Source organism: Oncorhynchus clarkii, chromosome 2 (genome assembly GCF_045791955.1).
Source record: "Oncorhynchus clarkii lewisi isolate Uvic-CL-2024 chromosome 2, UVic_Ocla_1.0, whole genome shotgun sequence".
NCBI classification, from domain to species: Eukaryota; Metazoa; Chordata; class Actinopteri; order Salmoniformes; family Salmonidae; genus Oncorhynchus; species Oncorhynchus clarkii.
Window position 1 is genome coordinate 50,600,394 of NC_092148.1, and position 21,613 is coordinate 50,622,006.

Genomic DNA, 21,613 nt, shown 5'->3' on the forward strand with positions numbered 1-21,613 from the left:
CAGGTTGAAAAGCAGTAAACATTTATGGCAAGCTAGCTAGCTTGCACTTGCTAGCTAGTTTGTACTTTTTAGCTAGCTTGCTGTTGCTAGCTAATTTGTCCTGGGATATAAACATTGAGTTGTTATTTTACCTGAAATGCACAAGGTCCTCTACTCCGCCAATTAATCCACATAAACGGTCAACCGAATCGTTCCTAGTCATTTCTCCTCCTTCCAGGCTTTTTCTTCTCTTGACTTTATTTTGCGATTGGCAACTTTCATAAATTAGGTGCATTACCGCCACCGACTTTGTTTGTCTTTCAGTCACCCACGTGGGTATAACCAATGAGGAGATGGAACTGCAACAGAAATAGAACTGACTTCTATTTTTAGCCCTTGGCAACGCAGATGCTAGTTGGCACGCGCGAGCAGTGTGGGTGCAATAATTGAATAACAGATTTCTAAATGTATTTTGCAGCGCACGCGACGCGAGCGGTGTAGTTAGCTTGTTAATGTCAACTACTGTAAAAGAGTGACCTCTCTTACCTTGGGACTTGGGCTGGGACTGGAGCCTAACAGGAAAAGAGGACCTATATAAATGCTATTGACATAATGCAAATTCAACATATACCACCAATATCAGTTCAAAACTAAATCAATGGTGGTGAGAGAAGCGTTGTACCAGAAATACTGTATTTGGGACTACAAAGATCTACAATGTTTGGTTATCAAGGCCTTGGATTCTGTATTTTGTGCTCATTGATACTGTACTTGAGTTTGTGTACATATCGAGAGAAGTGCAATTTAAATACGAGTACATAGTGCATTCGGAAAGTTTTCAGACCCCTTAACTTTTTCCAAAATGTTTTAAGTTACAGCCTTATTCTGAAATTGTTTAAATTGTTTCCCCACAATCAATCTACACACAATACCCCTTAACGACAAAGCAAAAACTGGTTTTTAGAAATCTTTGCAAATGTATAAAAAAAAAAATGGAAATATTACATTTACATAATTATTCAAACCCTTTACTTTGTTGAAGCACCTTTGGCAGCAATTACAGCCTTGTCTTCTTGGGTATGACGCTACAAGGTTGGCACAGCTATTTTCAGGTCTCTCCAGAGATGTTCGATTGGATTCAAGTCTGGGCTCTGGCTGGGCCACTCAAGGACGTTCAGAGTATTGTCCCGAAGCCATTCCTGAATTGTCTTGGCTTGTGCTTAGGGTCATTGTCTCAGCACTCGAAAGCAGGTTTTCATCAAGGATCTCTGTACTTTGCTCCGTTCATCTTTCCCTCAATCCTGACTAATCTCCCAGTCCCTGCCGCTGAAAAACATTCCCACAGCATGATGTTGCTGCCACCACCATGATTCACCGTAGGGATGGTGCCAGGTTTCCTTCAGACATGACGCTTGGCATACAGGTTAAGAGATCAATCTTGGTTTCATCAGGCCAGATAATCTTGTTGCTCATGGTCTGAGTCCTTTAGGTGCGTTTTGGCAAACTCCAAGCGGGCTGTCATGTGCCTTTTACTAAGGAGTGGCTTCTGTCTGGCCACTCTAACTGAGTGCTGCAGAGATGGTTGTCCTTCTGGAAGGTTCTCCTATCTCCACAGAGGAACTCTGGAGCTCTGTTAGAGTGACCATCAGGTCCTTGGTCACCTCCCTGACCAATGCCCTTCTTCCCCGATTGCTCAATTTGGCTGGGCGGCCAGCTCTAGGAAGAGTCTTATTGGATCCACAGAATTGTTTTGGTACCCTTATCCACAGGTGGACTCCAGCCAGTCAAGTTGTAGAAACATCTCAAGGATGATCAATGGAAACAGAATGCACCTGAGCTCAACTTCGAGTCTCATAGCAAAGGGTCTGAATACTTATGTCAATAAGGCATTTCTGTCAGGTTTTTTTTAAACCTGTTTTCACTTTGTCATTATGGGGTATCATGTGTCGATTGATGAGGAGAAAAAATTATTTAGTACATTTTAGAATAAGGCTATAACGTAAGAAAATTTGGAAAAGGTCAAGGGATCTGAATATTTTCGGAATGCACTGTACATTACATATCTCATATGGAATTATTTTGAGGCCTAGATTTACCCTAGTACAGTGGCCTGACACTCCTTGTTTACAGGCTACATCAGGCCGCTAAACAACATTATTTTGGCTTGCAAAGTGATGTGCAATTTCAATCGGAATCCAGCTAGAGTTAAGCCATCCCAACCGATTTACCTGCAACCTGAATTTAGAATTACTATCAGAATTAAAAACATTGAGAAAGGAAACTACCTAACTGGAACAACCGTTTCAGTAACAGGTGTAATAAATCTAATTAACTGATTGTATTCGTTTCAGAAAAATGTATGTTATTTATCTGTGTATAGCATATGATTTATCATTAAACCACATGCAAAAAACTAAAATTAAATATATCCAAAAAATATAGCTACCTGAATGCTGGGAAATATGATAATGATGGGTGTGGTTTTGATGGGAACATTTTACTCCCCACAGAGTAAAACTGACAAAATCGCACTCTAACATTCAACTCTGTTAATTAATTTAACACTTACAGTGATAATTTAACACCTGAATTAACACTAGAAATGTTACACTGAAAAATCAACACTAGGTAACCCTGGCCAATTTTCTGTGTATGATATGAAATAGAGTATAACGGCTTTGTGTACGATTAGCAGTTGTGTAGTACTGCAGTTTAATGTGTCAATAGGTACTTGGTCATGTATCATGTTTATGTGAAGCTAAGCAACACGGTCAAACATTAAAATATCCATACACCTAAAGTTATATACATTTTTTCCCTTCGCTTCAGCGGTTTCATTCAGTGGCGTTATGAATATTTTAAGTCATGGTAAACAGACTGTGATGATCCTGCTCTTTGGAAAGTGGTGACATTTGTTTGGCTGACCAAATCTAAACATGGTTACTGAAAACGCAAGTGGAGAGAAGGGGTAAATTAGGCTGCCTTTACACAGGCAGCCCAATTCTGATATTTTTTTCACTAATTGGTATTTTGACCAATCAGATCAGCTCTAAAAAAAGATCTGATGTGAAAAGATCTGAACCAATCACATACCAGTCAATGAACCAATTAATGGAAAAAAACATTAGAATTGGGCTGCCTATGTAAATGCAGCCTTTTTGTTTGGCAGTTCTCAGAAGATTTGGGTTAGGAGCCAGTGGAATTGTGGTGCTACTTTGTTATGTAGCTATCTCACAGTAAAGCATGAGGGAAGGCTGCCATCTATCTTCCTCTGTGACTACTTACAGTAATGTAATTGTGCTTCTTCAGCCATCCTCATGTTCCTGTGTGCTTTGTGAAAAAAACCTTGACCCCCATCAATCCACCATCCATATTTGCTTTAAAAAAAAACAACAAGCTCTTGGAGACAATCACAACAAGTTCTATATACAAGATGGCATGTATTTACTTAATCTGCATTGATTGATTGTTAATATGGTTTAAAGGTCCCGCACAGTCATCCTGATTTCTATGTAAAATAGCCTTTTGAGTGACCAAAACATCCCCCGTAACATTTTTCCCAATACAAATTCTACGAATTTGAGAAAATTTACATTTTCCCTCATGTCTAACTATCAGGAAGTCTGAAAAGAGGCTGAGTGGGAGGGGAGCTAATAGCTGAGTGGGCAGGGAGCTCACCTTGACTGACAGTTCTTTGAAACACCTATGTCAACAAGTGACATGGACACATTGAGGTAATCTCAAGCACATTGAAATTAGAATGCAAAATCCACATCACATCATGGTTTCACAAATTATTTGTGTTGGTTTATGCAACTGTTTGGTTATTATAAAAGAATCAATATAGACAAAAATGTTGGCTGTTTAACATAGCTAGCTTGCCCAAATGGAAATGTCAGCCATGTTTAATCTGGGACTTTTTCAGTAAGAATTGGACAGGATGAGGTCTGGGTACTATATAGACTGCCAGACAATATTCATAAACAATGACTATCAATGATATCAAGAACTTTTATACTTCTTCCATTTGGCATCTCTTCATGTATTGACATAACTGTATCTGAGTTTTGAGCGACTCTTCCCCCTCTTTTGTTCCATGCTGGCTGAAGACCTAGCTAACCAGTAACTCACCAGACAAAGGGGAGACCTATAAGTATCCTTTCCTTAAATGCCTTAAATTACAGAAAAATCTGTAATTCTAATTGCTAATATTCTGAAGTACATTTTTGGAACCAGTAGACTAGCTACCTAGCTATGTAAACCGGGCCCCTTTGTGAACACAGTGTGGCAGGTAGCCTCGTGGTTCGAGCGTTGAGCCAGTAACTGAAAAGTTGCTGGATGGAATCCCCGAGCTGACAAGGTCAAAATCTGTCATCTTCCCCTGAGCAAGGCAGTTAACCCACTGTTCCCCGGGTGCTGAAGACATGGATGTAGCAGCCCCCCTCACCTCTTTGATTCAGAGGGGTTGGGTTAAATGCGGAAGAGACATTTCAGTTGTACAACTGACTAGGTTTTACCCTACAACACACCTTATGGTTGGTTACAAGATGGTACTTATTTAAATTATGTATGAGAATAAGACGTTACCATTTGTGAACTAAAATGAGAGGCTTTATGTGATGTTACATAAAGCCCCTATAATCCCGCCTCCTGAATTCAAGTTTTTAACAGGGGGAGGGGACCAGTAACTTTATGATCAAACTTTATCAATGTACCAGCAATAGTCGTTTTTCATACTTTGGTCATCCTACTTTGATCTGGTTTCATCCAAATATTATCCAATTTAAAGAAAAACATGATTTTGACTATGCAGGACTTTTACCAGTTTATTGGAATTTGGCTAAGTAGAACATTTTTTACTTTAAATCTTATTTTGGGACATTCAAATAGAGACAGATAGAGACTGTGATTTTAGTCAGTCAACATAGCTGGGCCTTTGACACAGAACAGCCATTGTGTTATGAAATGACTACCAGTTTATCAGGATTTTAATATTACCCATTGACAGTTCAGTGGAGGCTGCTGAGGGGAGGACGGCTCATAATAACGGATGGAATGATGCAAATTGAATGTATTTGATACCATTCTACCCATTCCGCTCCAGCCATTACCATGAGCCCATCCTCCCCAATTAAGGTGCCACCAACCTCCTGTGATTGACATACTCCCTTCTATTTATTTTTAACAGATCTGGGTTGAAATATGTTCAATACAAATGTTCTAATACTTTAAGCGATTGCCTAACTAAGCCTGCCTGGAGTCCCAGATGGGAAGACTATTCTATTGGTTCCATTGCACCAGGCAAGCTCAAACTATCCCAGCTAAATTATTTGAAATGATTTCAAATAGTATTTGAACCCAGGTCTGATTCTTTCAAACCAAGTTAGCACATTAGTTGAGAAGGATGTAATTACAGACTGCAATTAGGGGCATTTTCTGATATCGGCATTTCTTAATATAAAGTTACACCCATTGATGCTGGCCATTGGTCCGTGGTCATTGCTTTCGCATCGGGGACAACTGTATCGTTGTAGCTAAGCCTAACCCTTTTCCTAACCTTAACCTCATTCTCCTAACCCGCCATCCTAATTCACCTAACCTGCAACGTTAATTATCCTAACCTGCCACATTAATTATCCTAACCTGCGATGTACAAAAATCATCAGTGTTGAGAAACCATCACCCTCAAAACACCGGAACTGACCAATGGCAAGCACCAATGGGTGTTTCCTAATACCAAGGGACGACCACATCAAGAAATGCCCTGAATTGCAGTCTGTAATTACACCATATTGCATTAGTTTGGGATGACACTAATTTGGGAAAACAATAATTAGCACATTTCAGACAGGAAATGCCACATATTTGTTTAACAATTTATAAGAAAGTTAGGCTACAATACATGCAGTACATAGGTCTTGTCGTTAGGACATTAATCTTGTCCTTCGAGCTAGCTCACTGCCAGAGCACACATCATGTAAGATAATAATTACAGGCAGTGAAAAATGTATGCTATACCAATGCCCCTGACCGAACAAAAGTAGATCCCAAGCAGGTTTCGACACACAATCAGATTCAGTGATAACGGATCTACTGACTAGAAAAATACATACACAGAGTCAAGGTATTGGCCTAAAACTGAAGTTTCCACACAATATCATCACTTCATGTTTTTAGAACTAGGTTTCCATAACCAAGGAATGATTGAATTAAATTCCCACATGTTGTAATTAAATTATGTGAACATACAGTGCCTTGCGAAAGTATTCGGCCCCCTTGAACTTTGCGACCTTTTGCCACATTTCAGGCTTCAAACATAAAGATATAAAACTGTATTTTTTTGTGAAGAATCAACAACAAGTGGGACACAATCATGAAGTGGAATGACATTTATTGGATATTTCAAACTTTTTTAACAAATCAAAAACTGAAAAATTGGGCGTGCAAAATTATTCAGCCTCTTTACTTTCAGTGCAGCAAACTCTCTCCAGAAGTTCAGTGAGGATCTCTGAATGATCCAATGTTGACCTAAATGACTAATGATGACAAATACAATCCACCTGTGTGTAATCAAGTCTCCGTATAAATGCACCTGCACTGTGATAGTCTCAGAGGTCCGTTAAAAGCGCAGAGAGCATCATGAAGAACAAGGAACACACCAGGCAGGTCCGAGATACTGTTGTGAAGAAGTTTAAAGCCGGATTTGGATACAAAAAGATTTCCCAAGCTTTAAACATCCCAAGGAGCACTGTGCAAGCGATAATATTGAAATGGAAGGAGTATCAGACCACTGCAAATCTACCAAGACCTGGCCGTCCCTCTAAACTTTCAGCTCATACAAGGAGAAGACTGACCAGAGATGCAGCCAAGAGGCCCATGATCACTCTGGATGAACTGCAGAGATCTACAGCTGAGGTGGGAGACTCTGTCCATAGGACAACAATCAGTCGTATATTGCACAAATCTGGCCTTTATGGAAGAGTGGCAAGAAGAAAGCCATTTCTTAAAGATATCCATAAAAAGTGTTGTTTAAAGTTTGCCACAAGCCACCTGGGAGACACACCAAACATGTGGAAGAAGGTGCTCTGGTCAGATGAAACCAAAATTGAACTTTTTGGCAACAATGCAAAACGTTATGTTTGGCGTAAAAGCAACACAGCTCATCACCCTGAACACACCATCCCCACTGTCAAACATGGTGGTGGCAGCATCATGGTTTGGGCCTGCTTTTCTTCAGCAGGGACAGGGAAGATGGTTAAAATTGATGGGAAGATGGATGGAGCCAAATACAGGACCATTCTGGAAGAACACCTGATGGAGTCTGCAAAAGACCTGAGACTGGGACGGAGATTTGTCTTCCAACAAGACAATGATCCAAAACATAAAGCAAAATCTACAATGGAATGGTTCAAAAATAAACATATCCAGGTGTTAGAATGGCCAAGTCAAAGTCCAGACCTGAATCCAATCGAGAATCTGTGGAAAGAACTGAAAACTGCTGTTCACAAATGCTCTCCATCCAACCTCACTGAGCTCGAGCTGTTCTGCAAGGAGGAATGGGAAAAAATCTCAGTCTCTCGATGTGCAAAACTGATAGACACCCCAAGCGACTTACAGCTGCAATCGCAGCAAAAGGTGGCGCTACAAAGTATTAACTTAAGGGGGCCGAATAATTTTGCACGCCCATTTTTTCAGTTTTTGATTTGTTAAAAAAGTTTGAAATATCCAATAAATGTCGTTCCACTTCATGATTGTGTCCCACTTGTTGTTGATTCTTCACAAAAAAAATACAGTTTTATATCTTTATGTTTGAAGCCTGAAATGTGGCAAAAGGTTGCAAAGTTCAAGGGGGCCGACTACTTTCGCAAGGCACTGTATGTTCCAACTTTTTCAGGGCCTGTTTCAAAACTTGTTATTGCTTTATGCATTCTCACATTCTTACAGGAATGATCCTCCAAAATGACAAATGTTCTTTATTCAAGATTGTATGGCACCTTATTTAGTACTGCCTGCAGTAACATAGGTAACATAAATATGGGAGGGGCCCAGTGGCTAAACCCTACAGTACACAGGTAGGTTTATGTTTGCCTGTTGCACAAAAACTTCTGATTTAATTAAGTAAATAAGTAGCTAAATGATTAAAACATTTTAAAACATATAGAAATCTGATCATAACAAAATTGGACAGTTCTCAAAATATTCTACCATACCGGAAATGCACCTTCCCAAACATTGTTGTGTAGCTAGCGTTAGCCTAGCTACTTGCCTTGAGTGGGGCTCTGTCATGAATGAAGTCGAAGCCTTATTCCATCAGAAGGAAACTTGTAAACTGTCTGAGGGTAAGAATTGAGTTACTTAATATTTAACGTTAATAATGCTAGCGCAAATACCTACAGCTGCTCACTAATGTTAGACAGGTGTAAATGTTAGCACTTCTAGCCAGCTGTCGGCTAACGTTATCTAGCTAACGTTTATCAGTCAAAGAGAAGTTTGACGACACCACTAGCTTACTACTGTCGGATGTCAATCGTTTGTTTAGTAAGTAGTTGAGTGAACTTTGCTACTGCACAACCTATTAACGTCAACCACCACGGAGGGCTAGACATGCTAATAGCTAGCTGTCTTTATATGTGTTTACGACGTCGTTAGCAAGCTGCACAATGCCATATTCTCAAAGGTGTTTGTTTAAAAGGGATGTGCAAATGGTATTCCATCTGCTGTGCACACAACATTTGTTACTGGATCAGATGTTGACCTCTGATTTATAGATATGGATTGTTGAACTGTCACCGTAATCATTACACAAAACAGTTGCCAATCGAACCAAAATGTCCGTTTCTATTGGACAGGTTCCGCAAACAGGCTGGTACCTACCCGAATCTGTCTAATAGAAACGCTAGTTTTGCAATTGTTTGGAGAAATGATTACAAATGGAAACGCAATCGATAGTTTATATTGGACAAATTTAGGGTCGTATTCATTCCGCTTAAACAGAAGCAACCGAAACTGGGCGGGACCTACCTGAATGTGTCCAATAGAAACTCTATTTTTGCTGTTTGTTTCCGTATGGTTCTTAAACGGTCAACAGTTTCTGTAATGAATACACCCCAGGTAGGGCACTCGCCCTTTTGATCCATTTTCTCTGTTTGCTACCTTTTGACTCTTAAACTGTAAATGGTTTCTGTAATGAATACACCCCTGTTACAGCAAGGCTGTTTCACTTTCAACTATGTGGCCTGAGAAGTCAGGCCCTGGATGCTCTCATCAGTAGTGCTGAAGATTGGACACAATGGCACTCTAAAGGACACTAACAAAAAGTGAGTACAAAGCATGCCTAATTAGTCAATGGGCACGAAGTAGGGCTTAATAACCTATGTCCACAATTAGACCAACGCGTTTTATTTGAACAAATACTACATTTTTCTTTCTGTGCTTTCATATTCCCATTTTCTGTCTCTCCCTGCAGGGCAGCATGTCTTCAGGTCATCGGCTGCGAGATGTAGAGCAACAGCACCCCCTGCTGGACAGGGAGGAGGCTGCAGCGGGTTCCGCAGTAGTGGAGGCGGAACGGGTGTGGTTCATCCAGGACGGCTGTGGCATGGTCTGTGCCTTCATCACCTGGTTCCTGGTGCTCTACGCCGACTTTGTGGTCACCTTTGTCATGCTGCTGCCCTCCAAGAGCTTCTGGTACGCTGTGGTCAACGGCGTGGTCTTCAACTGCCTGGCCGTGCTGGCACTCAGCTCGCACCTGCGTACCATGCTCACCGACCCGGTGAGTGAACTGACCACTGCAGGGCCGTGCTCATTAGGGCCCACCGTAACAAAGAAGCGAGGATGCGTTGTAATGTTGGGTGACTTGAAAAAGGGAGTGACTTTGAATGGAGGGCAAGACGGACCATGCGAGCAGTAAAATAAGCAGTCAGGAAAGAATGTCATATGAGAGCACCCTGATGCCCATGGGCACATTATAGGAACCATGCGTGTTGTCCTATTAGCAATGAGAGAACTGACTTACGAGGAGTTTCCTTGAGGTTTTGAATGAGTCTGTCCAAATATGTCAGTCTGCCTGTGTCCATTCTTGTCTGTTTTTAGGGAGCTGTGCCCAAAGGCAACGCCACCAAGAAATACATGGAGAGCCTGAAGCTGAAACCAGGAGAAGTCATCTATAAGTGTCCCAAATGCTGCAGCATCAAACCTGAGAGAGCCCACCACTGCAGGTGAGAAAGAAATGCGTTGTGTGCTTTGTGTATTATGCTTTATGGTATCTAGGGCCAGATTTTTTTCCTGGTCGAGTAACTAGGCAAAATTCCCTATTTAGGCCAATATGCTGGGTCCTGTTCATTAGTCCACACCGTAGTAAAACTTTTGCAATGGAAAACAAAAAGGAACATTTCATATTGGAGCAGTCCAAGTAGTCCCTGTCAGTTTCAGTCAATTTTCTTCCGTTTGGTGCCTAATGACCATGGTTTTGTTCCCTTCTCCTGTAGTATTTGCAAGCGCTGCATCCGTAAGATGGATCACCACTGTCCATGGGTAAACAACTGTGTCGGAGAGAACAACCAGCGCTTCTTTGTCCTCTTCACTGTGAGTTCCATCTCAGATCCACATTGTTTAAGTCCAGGTGCACAATGGAAATTGCGAAATGCATTTCTAGCACATCAGTCCAATTAATCAACTAATAGGGCAAAATTATGAATATATTTTTTTTTTCGCGACTGACATCCCTATTTTATGCTATTGTGTAGTTTTGCATGGAAACAATGGGTTTGATAAAACGATTAGGCTAACTGTCATCTTTATTTGTGGCATCGTCTCACCTTGCTTATCATAAAAGCCCGTAAACCAAACAGTCCCTGTTAACTGATTGCTACAAGCAAACATTGGTGTTGCTGTGCTTTTTAACTCTCGCCAGAAAGGAGAAATCCAATTTATTATAAGGATAGGCTGTGATCATGTAGGCTGTGGTCGTCAGGTGGCTTTTTGTTATATCTTTATGCCTATGGGTATTGTCAATGCACAATGAATTGAAATAAATGTTTTACCATCAATACTAGAGTTAAGTCATAATACCTTCTCTTTTTTCCCCCCAGATGTATATAGCGATGATCTCCACCCACGCTCTCACTCTGAGTGGGTACCAGTTTGTAACCTGTGTCAAAGTCCAGTGGAGTGGTGAGTGTCATTATATGAGTCGTTGTCTAAATATACTGTTCCTTTTTTAAATACAGCTACATTGACTTCAATGTGCCCTGTTTAAAGACACAATCTGGGATTTTCCTTGCCAAAATACTGTACCCATCATAAGTATTTTGTTGCATAACAAAGTGGGATTGAAATTGATTTAATTGTGATTATTTTGTCACTGATCTATATAAAATACACCATAATGTCAAGGTTAAAAGAAAATGTATATAAATGTTTACAAATGTATAAAAAAATAACTCGAATGTCATGGGTGTACAAGTATTCAACCCCTTTCTTATGGCAACCCTAAATATATTTAGGAGCACAAATTTGCTTAACAAATCACACAATGGGCCTTCCGAGTGGTGCAGCGGTCTGAGGCGTCACTACAGACCCTGGTTCGATCCCAGGCTGTGTCACAACCGACCGTGACCGGGAGTCCCATAAGGCGGTGCAAAATTGGCCCAGTGTCGTCTGTGTTAGGGGACGGTTTGGCCAGTGGGGGGGCTTTACTTGGCTCATCGTGCTCTAGCGACTCCTTGTGGTGGGGACATTGGTGCAGCTGGCTTCCGCGTTAAGCGGGCGGGTGTTAAGAAGCGTCGCATGACTCGACCTTCACCTCTCCCGAGCCCGTTGGGGAGTTGCAGCGATGAGAGAAGTTCATAATTAAAACATTTTAAAATAATGATCAAACAATAAGTTGCATTGACTCACTCTGTGTGCAATAATAGGGTTTAACGTGATTTTTGAATGACTACTTCATCTCTGTATACCACACACACAATTAAATGTAAGGTCCCTCAGTCGAGTAGTGAATTTCAAGCACAGATTCAACCACAAAGAACAGGGAGCCTTTCCAATGCTTCGCAAAGAAGGGCAAAATAAAAAGCACACACTGAATATCCCTTTGAACATGAAGATACTCATTAGGCTTTGGATGTTGTATCAACACACCGAGTCACTACAAAGATACAGGCGTCCTTCCTAACTGAGTTGCCGGAGAGGAAGGAAATTTCACTGTCACCTAAGAGGATTTTAAAACTGTTAGCGTTTAATGGCTGTGATAGGAGAAAACTGAGGAGGGCTCAACCACCAGTATAAACACCATGGGACCACGCAGCTGTTATACCGCTCAGGAAGGAGATGCGTTCTGTCTCCTAGAGATTAACGTACTTTGGTGCGAAAAGTGCAAATCAATCGCAGAACAACAGCAAAGGACCTTGTGAAGATGCTGGAGGAAACAGGTACAAAAGTATCTATATCCCCAGTAAAACAAGTCCTATATCGATATACCCTGAAAGGCCGCTCAGCAAGGAAGAAGCCACTGTTCCAAAACCACCATAAAAAAGCCAAACTACGGTTTGCTACTGCACATGGGGGCAAAGATCATACTTTTTTGGAGAAAAGACCTCTGGTCTGATGAAACAAAAATAGAACCGTTTGGCCATAATGACCATCGTTATGTTTGGAGGAAAAAGGGGGTGACTTGCAAGCCGAAGAACACCATCCCAAACATGAAGCACGGGGGTGGCAGCATCGTGTGGGGGTGCTTTGCTGCAGGAGGGACTGGTGCACTTCACAAAATGGATAGTATCATGAGGAATTAAAAATGATGTGGATATATTGAAGCAACATCTCATCTCAACGTCACAAATGGGTCTCCAAATGGACAATGACCCCAAGCATACTTCCAAAGTTGTGGCAAAATGGCTTAAGGACAACAAAGTCAAGGTATTGGAGTGGCCATCATAAAGCCCTGACCTCAATCCTATAGAACATTTGTGGGCAGAACTGAAAAAGTGTGTGCGAGCAAGGATGCTTACAAACCTGACTCAGTTACATTAGCTCTGTCAGGAGGAATGGGCCAAAATTCACACATTCTTTTGTTGGAAGCTTGTGGAAGGCTACCTGAAACATTTGACTCAAGTTAAACAATTTAAAGGCAATGCTACCAAATACTAATTGAGTGTATGTAAACTTCTGACCCACTGGGAATGTGATGAGAGAGAGATTATTCTGACATTTCACATTATTAAAATAAAGTGGTGATCCTAACTGACCTAAAACAGGACATTTTTACTAGGATTAAATGTCAAGAATTGTGAAAAACTTTGTTTAAATGTATTTGGCTAAGGTGTATGTAAACTTCCGACCTCAACTGTATGTATAATTTAAAACAAATGTAATAATATAACATTACATAGTATTTTGTGTAGATCGTTGACAAAAAATTGCAATTACATCCATTTTAATCCCACTTTAACAGAATAAAATGTGAAGAAATCCAAGGGGTTGACTGACTATGATAAGCATTTGTAAGATTGCTTGTAAATAAAGTCTTTGTTCAGAAAATGTTACAGCTTCAAAATGACCATTTTTAATTTTGTGGACAATCATACTTTGCATCCATAGCTCCATCTATGAATTTGATAGGGGTTATTTTTCTTTTGCCCCATCCCTCAGCTTTATAGCAAACCAAGTGGCGGGGCAGCCGTTTTTTGGTTTTCAAATTCAGGATTGCAGCTTCAAATATAACTACATTGAGGTCAGTGTTGATGTCATTATGCTGGATGATGTTTCTGCCCCTCCAGAGTGCAGTGACTTTTCCCCTCCGGTGACGGTGATGCTGATGATCTTCCTCTGCCTTGAGGGCCTCCTTTTCCTCAGCTTCACAGCTATCATGTTTGGCACTCAGGTCCACTCCATCTGCAATGATGAGACAGTGAGGAGATTAACAGTATATGCCACTTAGCAGACATTTTTTAAATCTTAAAAAAAAAAATCCTAAGTAAGTTTCTGCACGGTGATTGCCTACATTTTCAATTTGTGTTATGTGATTCTTGTGGGAATTGAACACACAACCTCAGATATACAATGTAGATTAGATGGAGTCTTGTGCATGATTTAAGAATTGTTTCCATGTTATACATTACATTCTCAGGTCCACTCCATCTGCAACAAGACGGTGAGGAGCCAAACCACATAGACAAACCATAGATAGACATGCAGGGCTTATTCAGTAGGGCAAAGGCATTACAGAACGCCATTCTACATTGACCATTTCTATCAACAATAAGATTCTCTATTCTGCATGATTGGGATTTGTTTCCAAGTGTCCTGCCCCTCTGAACAAGCACATGGTCATGGTAGTGAAGTCCCATTTGTCAATAGAATCAGGAGGGAAATGGGGCCTATTTACAAATGAGACATCAGCCTCCTTCAGAAAACTGTTAGTAATGTAAGAAAGTAGAAACTTAGTGGTGGTGATTTTGAGACTCGTGACCTATGACAGGCTTTTTTACCATTGTGGTTATTTGACCATTAGCTCATCTTTTATTGAATTCTCACTGTGCGTTGCCCGTTTACCCCTCTCTCTGTGTGTGTGTGTGTTACTAGGAGATTGAGCGTCTGAAGAATGAGAAACCCACTTGGGAGAGGCAAGTTCGCTGGGAGGGCATGAGGAGCGTGTTTGGTGGCCAGCCGTCACTGCTGTGGATCAACCCGTTTGCCGGTCTCCGACTGCGCCGGCTACTCACCACTAGCTCCAGGAAAGCCGGCGCCGAGTTCTCAGTCTGACCTCTCACATTATGAGCAGCTTCGTTAAGAAACTGTCTGGAACAATCTTTGGAACCGGTCTCTGACACCAGGGTCCTGTTCATTTAGGCATCAAACGGAAGAAAACTGATTGAAACAGGAAAGGGACTATGCGGACTTGTCCAATAAGAAACGTACATTCTTGTTTTATTTTTGCTAAATATTTTCCATTGCGTGCCCTAATGAACACGAGCCCGGCTACCAGGAAGACTCAAGTTCTATACAACCGCATGGACAATGGTGCTTCTGAACGTCTCCCCGTAGCTGACATGGATAAGGAATCAAAAGATCAAGAGACCCATCGAAAACTGTTTAAAGATCAAATGAAAGTGCGCTGTCGTCCTAAAACGGACTGAAACACAACATACTACACAGTAAACATTTCCTAAATTGCCGCCTAAAGGGAGGATCCACTAGTATCTCAGAGGACTGTTCTGTTGTTTAGTTATTGACTTCCTTTTAAAGACACTAGTTGTTTTCTGCTCTTCCTCACTCCTGGAGGGGGGGCGTGAGTAAAGCCTAATTTATACCTCACGATACATACAAGAACTCAATTAGCTATTCAAAATGACAATCTTGTACTTGTATCGAGTTACAAATTGCTGGACCTGCACACGTCTGCGTATTTTGGCTACGGAACTATGTAGGGTCGCCGTTTTACGTAGCTAATTGGAGATCTTGCATCCTGTATGTAGGGTATAAATTAGGTTTAAGTGTCCTTCCCTGGCCATAGATAGCTGCACCTCTGGAAAAACAATGCGCTGGAATTGGTGTTAACCACTACTATAACCATATCATACTTTTTTTTTTAATGAAAACAGTATATTGCTGGATATATTGCTGGTGAATCCTGTTGTTTTTGCATACAAAAAAAAAGGTGTTTTTTACCACTTGTAGGAGTTCGATGAGTTGGGTGGGGAATGAGGCATATGAAATATGATTAATTAATGCCAGCAAGATGGTAGAGAACTACTATAATCAGCAGTTTGGATTCTGCATGAGGCAATCACGTCAACTTTTACTAATGTGTCTGACAAATTTGCTGTGAAGTTGACCATTTTTAAAGGCATAGGAACTGGATTCATTAGCCAAAAGTTAGCATCATGGTTCTTTTTAATAGGTAGTAAGAATGCTATGATAATTTAACTGTACTCTAATTTAAAGGTAAACTCAGTGTTGCACGACGTTAACAGCAATATTGGGCCCATTTCCGCAACAACTAAGAGCGTTGAAGCGCGGGGCTAAACTTTTCTGCTGTTGTGGTGCCGTCGTAGCTACCACTTTAGCAGCGCGAAGCACACCCGTGCCTATTGGCAGATACTCTGTGTGTCTCTGAGAGCCAAGTCTTTCATCTCAGTGTCTTCGGTGCTGGTCGTGGAAACGTCATAACGCTGAGTCTACCTTTTTTTTTTTTTTAAATGGTCATTTGTGTGTAATGGACTATATGACTCCAGCAGAGTCTATGATTATCTCAAACAGTCAAATGCTTACATGGCACTGTATGGTATTTACTTTATCAAGTCGAAATACAGTACTGTACACAACCTTATGAGCTTTCACACAAAAGTATGTGCATGTGCTTCCCTCAAGTACTCCATGCTATACACTCCTATGTTATACTCTCCTATGTATACAGGAAGTTCCTATCATACTGATCTTAAAATAATTCTGATTAACCGTTATGATTTTTTTCATTTGACATTTGATGGACTGGATAAAGTAATGTAGGAGGACTCGGCTGTTTTTTTAAAAATGCTCTTTTTATGAGATTATACAGTATGTTATGTACTTCTGTTTTGAAGCCTTTCATGCTAACTTTTTCCCTGGCTCCCGTTTAAATGAACTTAATTTCTACCTCTCAAATCCTGATTTCTTTATCAACATTACTGACTGTATAGAAGATAGCAGCACTTCAAAAAGCCCAGTTGGAACTGGTGAATGATTTGCTGTGCTCAGAAAGCCGTATGTGAAGCACTGGTCCCAATTCGCTCCCTTCCCCTTCCTGTAGCCCTTTGATGTTGGCAGATCTCTAAGGTGGAAGCTTCACCTTTTACACTGCTTATGCCTGTCCAGGCCCTTCAGATCCGCAAACGCTAAAGGGTTATGGCTGAGGGAAAAGGCTAGGGAGGGAACTGGGACCAGCTTAGTCAACGCCATATGTGAAGGGACCTGTATTTTCCCATACCACACAACTCCACCCATCATAGGGAGTAGGATGAAGTTGCCCCTAGACGCTGACCTTGGGCCAGTTTTGCAGTTCCCCCACTATTGGTTAGGTGTATAAAGGGGGGGGGGGGGGGGCTGATCCTAGATCTATACCTTGGGGAAGCTTCACCCCGGAGCCCCACCTTTTTAGTGAAGCAGACATACGGGTTGTAGTTAATCATTTCTTGTCCCACAAGCCACGACACATCCACACTGGCAGACAGTAGCAACCTGCACCTCATTGCTATAAAAACGTATCCATTCAAGAGGACCAGACATGTTATTTGGGGTATCCTTCATTGTGCTCCTGGCTCTATTGGGTTTGGTGGACCCCCGTCCAGACCTACCAGCGGACAAGGACTTGTTCTGGGGAGCGGACCAGTATGACTTTGCAGTTGTGCTGCGTGCCTCCGGACTGGAGTGCTTCTGGCACTTTGCACACCAAGGGGAGCGCTTCTACTTGACTTTTATGGTAAGATGTTGTTCTAGTTTAGTAGTACAATAACAGGATATGTTTTTATTGTGCAACATATTTATCTTGGAAAGTTATGCCTACTAATTATTGCCTGGCTTGGCCTGAACATTTTATTAAAAGGATTAAAATGTATAATATTCAGATAAAAAGTCACTGTTCAGGGCTTACTCCATTGTCATTTACTGAGGCAGTCTACAGCGCCCCCAACATATGGTTTGCAGCACATGGCCGTCCCATATGACAGTGAACGAGAGCCATCTGTCTGCGTTTAGGTCCAGTGGGTGACTGGTGTCGGCAACGACAGACACTTATCCGTCACTGTCAACTCTCCTAAAGGCTTGCTGTTGTCCAAAATTGACGAAGCTACGGGTCAAATCAACTTTGTAGCTGAGGAGACCGGTACATTGTTCCTCCTTTTGAACGTATACACACACACACACACACACAACAAAAAAACAGTACACCCTTTGAAATGTGGTGGAAGTATGTAACTCATTTTTATTTTGAATTCTAGGTTTCTATCAAATGTGCTTCAGCAACTTCCACAACCGATTTGGCAGCATGCAGGTCTTCCTCAACTTTGGGGTGTACTACGACAGTTCTGATGACCAACGGAAACAGAAGGAGGAGGAGGAGAAGAAAGTCCAAAAAGACCTGAACAACACTCTGTCCACCATCGAGGTAATGCTCTATTTGGGGTTTGACTGCATGTACGATCCAATATGTTACGATAACTTTTGTCCATTTTACATGGAAATGAATGAGGTCAGCATACACACAATATTATTGTCCAATATCACATATTGTGAGGTTTAAAGAAGAGCATGGGGAGCTCTGCCAAACATGCAGGTTCTTAAAGTGATGCTCCAGAACTTTTGTAGAATTGCAGCCAGTAGTTTTGAAAGTGGTGCTCACGAGCCAAAACACGTCTCCGCTTTTTGTGTACTACATCATCCAAGTCGTACAATATGTTACAAATGCTGTGCTTAAAAGTTTGGGTTAAGTGGCGAAATCAAGGTCAACAACAACTTGCAAGTTTACACATTGTATTTTCTCCTTCTCCACCAACCTCAGACTACTCGTTTTTGAGCCTGGTCGATGGACAAGGAACACACAGGAGAACGCCATGAAATATACAAACAAAAAACAGGTTTTAGTGCAGGTTTGAGAGAAGCACTACCTAAACATAAGTCAAATATATTCTCTCAACTTAGACAGCAACACCTCAAACAAAAAAAGATTTGTATTTAAAGAAACAGCCAATGAAATTACAGGATCAATCAAGAAGGCAGACGCATGCGTGATAAACAATGGAGGCTAATTGTCACACCTGTGACAAACTTGCCCAGAAAAATGTTTACGTTTCCACACACTTTTTTTGTAAATATAAATTTTGGGCAATTAAGTACAAAACAATTGGTTGAAGTTCTTACTCAAAGTCGCATTTAAATCAGTCAAGTTTCTTTCAAATGTCCACTTTTTAAAGTCGTTATGGTTCAATCAGTAACAGGCTCATTTTTTCACTCTCTCCCTTATGTGATTGGAAGCGCTGCAACACCCCTCCCTGTGCTGTCTGAGACCTTGGGTGCATGGCTTTAGCTCCATTTGCCCACTTTTCCTTGGCCTAGCCTCCAGGCCACTCCTCTTACAGACCCGACTCCAGAACACGATGGCTGCGTTTTTAACGTTACGGTGCTGTACTGAATAACCAGTTGAAATCGCGATTTTAGTATAATCACATATTGTTGACCTATTATGTGGTCTGAACGTGGTAATGCTTTCACTGATTGTGTACAAAGGAAGATATTTCTTACTTTGCTTGCTTTGTTATCGGGGCGGCAGGGTAGCCTAGTGGTTAGAGCGTTGGACTAGTAACCGGTACAAATCTGTCGTTCTGCCCCTGAACAGGCAGTTAACCCATTGTTCCTAGGCCGTCATTGAAAATAAGAATTTGTTCTTAACTGACTTGCCTAGTTAAATAAAGGTAAAATAAAAAATAAATAAAATCCAACTGATCTTGTGTCCTTTTTCATCCTGTGAACCCTGTTAATTCCTGCTGCTGTTTGGGATGTCAGTTCTTGCAACTGGGGTGGGGGCAGAAATAAATAAGGAAATGGGTCAGGCCATAGGTTAGATTTAAATTAGAAAGTCAATCTCAATGTGACATGGATTTAAAAGGAATAGTGCCAAGGCTGGTTAGTGCCAAGGCTGGCGCAACAAAAATATGGAGGAAAACTCACCCATGTTTACACCAAACGGATGCTTTTTAACTTTAGTAGTACAGGTACGAAGAATCAAGTTGGTTACCTAGACAAATTTTCCCCGCTAGTTATTGATTGACAAGCCATCTCCTGAATCCTTGCCATATCCTGGCCGCATTTACCCGGCAGATTAACTCCCCAAAAGCTTTGCTACATTTATTTGGTAATCTTTTCAGTTTAGTAAATAGTTTCCATGATTTGTTGTAGCTTACCATAATAACTTGCCCATAGGGCCCCTGTTTATGCTCAGAGTGGTTGCAAAGGGAAGAGGGAGCAACCGATTCCACCATCCTGAGGCCTCAACAACCTGTAGGGCGACAACATGCAGTAGACTACCCAGGGTTTATATAGTACATGGCCAGCACAGTTTAATGTTATGCCGCTCATTGAGAATGTGACACCCTGGCCGAGAGGGCTGTGACAACTCAGTTCAGTACCATAGATCCGCCTACACCACAAGGCAGGTAACAGTTCACTCCCCCTCCGAGTTTCGGCTTCCATAAACCAAGATGACTTTAGTTTTGCAAACAAAATGGAGGGAGGATATAACACAAAACAATCAAATCAAACAAAAACCTGTTTCAGTGCAGGGAAAGCATAACACAACTTTAGTCATCATTCCATCAACATAATACTAATTTTAGAAAACCCAACACCACCTCAGCCAGTAAGCCCTGCACCTGGGCGACCACACCTCGAACGACGGAAAAAAGGGTTCTAAAGAGAGACAATCACATAGAGAACCAGTCACATTGCTCTCAATTAAGCGCATATGGGCATGGACAGTAATAAGGGCATTCGTCACACCTGTGACAATATCATACGCTACTAAAATGTGAACATGCCCAAACAAACTACTTGTAACTACTTGCTAAAATGTAATTTAAAAAAAAACATTTACACTATTTTTCGACTCAGTCAATGACGGTAATATATGTCTGGATATATTACTCAATGAATGTATTTGGCCTATCTCCAGCATTAACCATGTCAGTTGGTGTTAAATAATAATAACGTTTTAACACTACTCTCCAAACCACTTTAGGAGACTTCCCATCGCGTGGAGGGCTACGTCTTCCACATGTTTCGACATTACAACTTTGGCCGCATGCGGAAAGGCGCCGACTACTACCTCCTCCTCTCCAACTCTAAATACATCACCTGGTGGTCTGCGGTCCAGAGTGTGGTCATCGTCATGGCGGGCTACCTGCAACTCTTCTTCCTCAAGAGGCTCTTCAACACCAGGCCCACTACAGAAGCACCAGAGAGAACTCGCTGCTGAGTCCCTGGGTGCTTTTAGTATTCAGTGCCCTGGTTGGGATGAATTCCATTTGAATTCAGTCAACTAGTAACGACGCCCTCAACAATTTAAGGCCGGGATTCAATCCGATCGCCCCTTTTGGGCTATGCACCTTTTAAAGGCAATGTTCCTGCATTTGTGGAGACTGCATTCACGGTAAATGCTGCATATGTTGGCTCAATCTCGAATGACCTTTGAATTTCACGTGCGCTGTTACACGGATCTACCACTGATCGGATAAAGTCGCAGCCTTAAATTCCATTACATTGATTGAATTAAAATCAAATTGACCCCGACCCTGTTGTTAATGTAAGTGTTACTAATGGGTTCTGCTCCCTATGTGTCTATGTTGGATTTGATTAAAGTCGCACACCTTTTGACAAATGTTGTCATTCCAGTGCATATATTTGGTGTGGATTTGAGTTTCTGTGTTCCGACTCAGTGATGGTTAGCAGCACGTTACCGTTGAGCACCTTTTTATTTTACACAATTAGGTCGTGTTCATTATGGGACAAGCTTAACATTACGCAATGGAAAATGAAAATAAGCCATTCTTATTTGGACTGGTCCAGGTAGTTCCTCCCTGTTTTACTCAGAAGAAAACTGTTTTGTGCC

The 21,613-nt window shown here is 41.4% G+C and overlaps 2 protein-coding genes across 7 annotated transcripts; both read left to right on the forward strand.

The window, feature by feature from the left end:
- Positions 1-8,184: 8,184 nt before the first annotated feature.
- Positions 8,185-16,612, forward strand: LOC139369241 (palmitoyltransferase ZDHHC7-like). 6 transcript variants are annotated; one of them, XM_071108629.1, is made up of 9 exons: positions 8,185-8,318; positions 9,187-9,296; positions 9,451-9,751; positions 10,072-10,196; positions 10,467-10,563; positions 11,070-11,151; positions 13,755-13,885; positions 14,105-14,128; positions 14,560-16,612. In XM_071108629.1, the coding sequence occupies exons 2-9, from the start codon at positions 9,235-9,237 to the stop codon at positions 14,737-14,739; spliced, it is 1,002 nt and encodes a 333-aa protein (XP_070964730.1). In that variant the 5' UTR covers positions 8,185-8,318; positions 9,187-9,234; the 3' UTR covers positions 14,740-16,612. The 6 variants fall into 6 exon arrangements, with proteins under 6 accessions (XP_070964730.1, XP_070964732.1, XP_070964734.1 ...); XM_071108632.1 differs by having other exon boundaries at positions 8,201-8,318; positions 9,446-9,751; XM_071108630.1 differs by having other exon boundaries at positions 8,210-8,318; positions 9,191-9,296.
- A 627-nt stretch (positions 16,613-17,239) lies between these two features.
- On the forward strand, positions 17,240-21,380 carry LOC139381435 (transmembrane emp24 domain-containing protein 6-like). Its single transcript, XM_071124954.1, has 4 exons — positions 17,240-17,434; positions 17,710-17,836; positions 17,952-18,118; positions 20,744-21,380. Exons 1-4 carry the CDS (start codon positions 17,240-17,242, stop codon positions 20,978-20,980), a joined length of 726 nt encoding a protein of 241 aa, XP_070981055.1. The 3' UTR covers positions 20,981-21,380.
- Positions 21,381-21,613: the final 233 nt, after the last annotated feature.

Excerpts from the sequence above, each read along its gene's own strand:
- LOC139369241 (XM_071108629.1), top strand. The coding sequence starts at position 9,235 with ATGCTCTCATCAGTAGTGCTGAAGATTGGACACAATGGCACTCTAAAG. Across the intron at positions 9,297-9,450 it reads CTAAAGGACACTAACAAAAA|CATGTCTTCAGGTCATCGGC; the intron begins GTGAGTACAAAG and ends CCTGCAGGGCAG. Across the intron at positions 13,886-14,104 it reads CCATCTGCAATGATGAGACA|GTCCACTCCATCTGCAACAA; the intron begins GTGAGGAGATTA and ends TTACATTCTCAG.
- LOC139381435 (XM_071124954.1), top strand. The coding sequence starts at position 17,240 with ATGTTATTTGGGGTATCCTTCATTGTGCTCCTGGCTCTATTGGGTTTG. Across the intron at positions 17,435-17,709 it reads GCTTCTACTTGACTTTTATG|GTCCAGTGGGTGACTGGTGT; the intron begins GTAAGATGTTGT and ends GTCTGCGTTTAG. Across the intron at positions 17,837-17,951 it reads CTTTGTAGCTGAGGAGACCG|GTTTCTATCAAATGTGCTTC; the intron begins GTACATTGTTCC and ends TTTGAATTCTAG.